The 4,749-nt window shown below is 50.3% G+C and overlaps 1 protein-coding gene across 3 annotated transcripts in view; it reads right to left on the bottom strand.

Moving 5' to 3' along the window:
* Nucleotides 1-4,749, bottom strand: part of Faxdc2 (fatty acid hydroxylase domain containing 2) — a 29,440-nt gene that overhangs the window by 13,499 nt on the left and 11,192 nt on the right. For all 3 annotated transcript variants that reach the window (XM_013347003.2, XM_013347004.2, XM_013347005.2), the window contains exon 2: nt 586-633. In XM_013347003.2, the coding sequence (XP_013202457.1) occupies nt 586-633 (48 nt within the window). The remainder of the gene's footprint in view (nt 1-585; nt 634-4,749) is intronic.

The raw sequence follows: 4,749 nt of genomic DNA, 5'->3' as shown, positions 1-4,749 counted from the left end.
TGGTCTACAGAGCTAGTTCCAGGGCAGGCTCCAAAGCCACAGAGAAACCCTGCCTCGAAAAACCAAAAAGAAAAAAAAAATCAGAAGAAAGGCTAAATACTATGTACAGGGTTGGATTCTTTCAGGTGCGTTTCCTTTCTCTGCAGCAAGGCAGATAACAGTCAGCAGTCCCCTTGGGGTGCAGGGAGCAGTACAGAGCTGGGCTGGGTCAAGGAAGGTCCCTCCACCTCTCTGCACAGCAGCTCTTGTTTCTACAGCAGTTGAACAAATGGCCGGTTCCAAAGCTCAGGGTGCTCTCTCCTGAGCACTAAAATGAGACCATCACATTGGAGCAGCCATCCCTAAAGCCCTGAAGTGTATAGGAAACATCATAGAGCCAGGTGGTGGTGGCACACGCCTTTCATCACAGCAGAGACAGAGCAGGCAGATCTTGAGTCTGGGGTCAGCCTGGTTTACAAAGCTAGTTCGAGGCCAGCCAGGGCTCTGTAGAAGGACTTTATCTCAAAGAACAAAAGGGAATGGGAGACAATGGAGCCCTGGGGAGGCGCTCCCTTTAACCAGCACAGTGGGAGAGCACGTGCCTACCTGGTTGGACTTCTCTTGGCGTCTTGGGCTTTCCATATCTCCTGTCATCTGGAAAATAAAGAACATGTTTTGGAGTCCTAATCACATGCCACTGAAGAGGGGGCAGTGGAAGAAGACAAGGCTGGCACCAGACAAACTGATCCTAAAATTTATGCTGGGAAAATAAACAGTAAATAGCTAGGAAAATTCCAGAAAGGAAGGGGCAGAGACAAAGAATGTGACGATATCCAGCAGCAAAGGCAGAGCTTCATTCAGAACTGTTTTGAGGGGCTGGAAGAGATGGCTCAGCAGCGGAGAGCCCTGGTTGCTCTTGCAGAAGACCCAGGTTCAAGTCTCAGCACCCACATGATGGTTCAAACCCATCTGTAACTCCAGTTCCAAGAGATCTGGTGCCCTCTTCTGGCCTCCTTAGGTACCAGGCATGCATGCAGTGCATACGTGCGTGCGTGCGTGAGTGTGTGCGTGCGTGTGTGTGTGTGTATTTGCAGGCAAAACAATCATACATTAGATTACATGTAGGTGGGTTTTTTTTCTGTCATAGGTACTGCACATGAGTGCGGGTCCCTGTGGAAACCTGAAGAGGGCGCCTCACAGAGTAACTGGAGGTGGAGCTACAGGTCATTGTGGGACAAAGAATGGTTTCTGGGGCCTCTTGAAAGCGAGGACCACTCTTATCGCCCGAGCCACCTCTCCAGCCCTGCCCTTTCTCTTGATTGCACTTCTTGTTTGTTTTATTCTCTTTAATTAGGAGTGCACATGCGTTCTTCTCAGTAGCTGACTAGGAGTCTCCGTTCTCTGGGAGGGGTCAGCCTGGGACTGTGAGGGCATGCGAGAGGCCCTCAGGGTCTGGTGCCTGCCTGCCATGATTTGCCCCCAGCCTGGCTAATGACTATCCTGTTTGTTTTATGACAGAGCTGTCACCTCACACTGGCTAGAACAGCTACTGTGAAAATGGAACACGAGGCTGGCTTAGTGACAGGCACAGGCGTGTGGTACTTAGGAAGCTCTGATTTTCAACTCCAACAGTAGGCAAGACAATGCAGGAATAACTGTAATCCCGGGGTTCAGAGGAAGAGAGTTTTGTTTGCTTATTTTTAAAGACTTATTCATTTATTTATTATATATACAGTGTTCTGTCTGCATGTATGCCTGCACAACAGAAGAGGGCACCAGATCTCATTACAGATGGTTGTGAGCCACCATGTGGCTGCTGGGAATTGAACTCAGGACCTTTGGAAGAGCAGCCAGTGCTCTTAACCTCTGAGCCATCTCTACAGCCCCCAGAGCCCAAAGTAAGAAAGTTTTGTTTTGTTTTCGGGGTTTTTTTTTTTTTTTTTTTTTTTTTTTTTGCTTTTTCGAGACAGGGTTTCTCTGTGGCTTGGGAGCCTGTCCTGGAACTAGCTCTGTAGACCAGGCTAGTCTCGAACTCACAGAGATCCACCTGCCTCTGCCTCCCGAGTGCTGGGGTTAAAGGTGTGCGCCACCATAGCCCAGCTTTTTTTTGTATTTTTGAGACAAGGTTTCTCTGTAGCTTTGGTGTCTGTCAACCAGGCTGGCCTAGAACTCACAGATCCGCCTCCCTCTGCCTCCGCTATGCTGGGACTAAAGGTGTGTGCCACCACCACCCAGCTTTTTTTTTTTAATGCAATTTTTTTTTTTTTGAAACTAGGTTTCTCTGTATAGCCCAGGCCATCCTAGAACTCACTCTTCTGTCAACCAGGCTGGCCTTGAACTCACAGAGATCCACCTGCCTCTGCTACCCAAATGCTGGGATTAAAGGTGTGTACCACCATGGCCCAGCTTGTAAGAAAGTTTCAGTTGGACCCAGGTGTGATGGTACACAATTGTCCTCTCAGTGCTGGGGTGGCAAGGACAAACGGACACCTGGGGCTCATTGGCCGGGCGGCCAGTCTAACTGAATCAGAAAAATCCTGAGTGATGCTGCTTCAAAAACAAAGGTGGATAGTCTGTGGTGTACGCCTTTAACTTTTAATTACAATATTGGGAGGCAGCCAGGCTACACAGTAATAATAAGGTGAAGAGCGGTTGAGGAAGACACCCAACTTCAACCGCGGACTCCACAGTCGTATATACACACTTGCGCACACACCAACTCTCTCCGAAAACTAGGGAGCCATTTCTCCTCGTCTTGTCTCTGAATCAGCACGGTCTGATTCACAAGGCTAGCAGACCAGCCCAGAGGAATAGGTCACCCCTCACCCAGTGCCCACCCTGTTGTCTGGAGCCATACCCAGCTGCAGGGATTTCATGTCTCCTAAGCCGAAGTGGAACAAGGGGGAGGAACCTAGAAAAAGGGCAACGAGGATGCTTGACGTGGGGTAGGCTTCTGGGCTGCTTATCCGCCGCCCATTGGGGAGCTCTCCTGAAGGTGCCATGCAGGGATGGGGGAGCTGGTGATAGGACCTTGCAGAGTCGTATCTATGCCACAGGAAGCCTTGGGGACCCTCTTCAATGGCACTCCAGGACTGAAGCCTTGGTCCAACGCTGAGGTAGATGCATCTGGCCATCATGTCAACAAACTGGCGTCTAGCAGGAATGTGAGTGAGGCTTTTGAGACAGGGCTTTAGTAGCTTGAGACAGCACTAAACCTTGAACTTCTGTTCCTCCTGCCTTTGTCACCCTCGGACTGGGATTCCAGGCAGAAGCCACCACCCTTAGTTTGTGCAGTGTTGGGGTCAAACGCAGGGTTTCATGCTTGCTAAGTGAGCCCTCTCTATCTGAACCACATACCCCACCCAGGCGTTTTTCCTTTAAATCACTGTTTTGTTTTGTTTTGTTTTTTTCCTATTGACCTGAGAAGGCTCTGTGATTCTACCCTGGTCTGGTCCTGTCCCCAAATGAACAGGGAAGGTCAGAGAAACTCCCTTCACACCCCACCAGGACTCTGAGTAAGGTAGGTCCTTCCCAGCCCCATAGTTTGCTGCCTGGGCATCTGAAAAAGTGAAGTGCAGGGCGGCAGGAGTGTGGGAACTTCTGGACTGAGTCTAGTGACAAACACTTCAAGCTGCCGGGTGGGGGTCGCTGTCCAGAGGGCTGCTGCAGCATATCCCTGGCTCATAGTTTTCTCTCTGGTGCTGTCAGGCAGTATGAGGTGACCAACACAGACAGGAAGACCCTCTCACTCCGGAGGAGGCGGGAGGTAGGTTTGGAGTGTTTGTTCTTTGAGCTTCCAGAACTCTTAACATCCTCCCCAGCTAATCAGCGCCATTATCTTCACCAAGAGCTTGTGAGCTGTGGCCTTTGACCTTCCAGAGTTCATCCACACCTTCCGGAAGCTTTTGTGAAGGACTCACTGCAGACTGACGGGCTGTGGCAAATCCTGGAGGTGTGGGCCAAGGCCAACGTTCAATTTAGGCGTAGAGGCCCATTCTTTCCAAAAATCTCCTTCAGAAGAGTCAAGCTAGTGGCTAGTGAGACGCACCTGTCTTCCCAGCACTTGAGAGGCTGAGGGTCAGTGTCAAGGGCAGTCTGGTCTGCACAGTGAATGCCATGCCAGTCTGGACACGGTAAAACTCTGTCTCAAAAAATTAAAAACTTCTGGGCAGTGGTGGCGCACACCTTTAATCCCAACAGAGGCAGGAGGCAAAGGCAAGTGGACCTCTGTGAGTTCAAGGCCAGCCTGGTCTATAGAGTGAGTTCCCGGACAGGCTCCATAGCTACTGGTAAAGCCTGTCTCGAAAAACCAATAAACAAATAAAAAAGTAAACAAACAAGCAAATATTGAAAACTGGGGCTGAAGAGATGACTTAGCTGTCCAGCCAGAGCTTGCTGGCACAGGGGCCTGCAACTCCGGCGCCGGAGGAGCCTCTTCTGATCCTCCCACGCCTATGGGCATGCACGCCACAGAGAAGCAAATAATTAAAAGCAAACAAATCTTTTTCAAGCTTTCCTTCTTTTTTAAAGATTTATTTATTGTGTATAGTGTTCTGCCTGCAGGCCAGAAGAGGGCGTGACATCTCATTAAGGACGGTTGTGTGCCACCACGTGGTTGCTGGGAATTGAACTCAGCTCCTCTGGAAGAGCAGCCGGTGCTCTTAACATCTGAGCTCCCGGCCGGGCGGTGGTGGCGCATGCCTTTAATCCCAGCACTTGGGAGGCAGAGGCAGGTGGATCTCTGTGAGTTCGAGACCAGCCTGGTCTACA

The sequence above is a fragment of the Microtus ochrogaster genome, chromosome 7 (genome assembly GCF_000317375.1).
Source record: "Microtus ochrogaster isolate Prairie Vole_2 chromosome 7, MicOch1.0, whole genome shotgun sequence".
NCBI lineage: Eukaryota > Metazoa > Chordata > Mammalia > Rodentia > Cricetidae > Microtus > Microtus ochrogaster.
The sequence above is the reverse complement of the archived record's forward strand: the minus strand, read 5'-3'. Positions and strand labels throughout refer to the sequence as shown.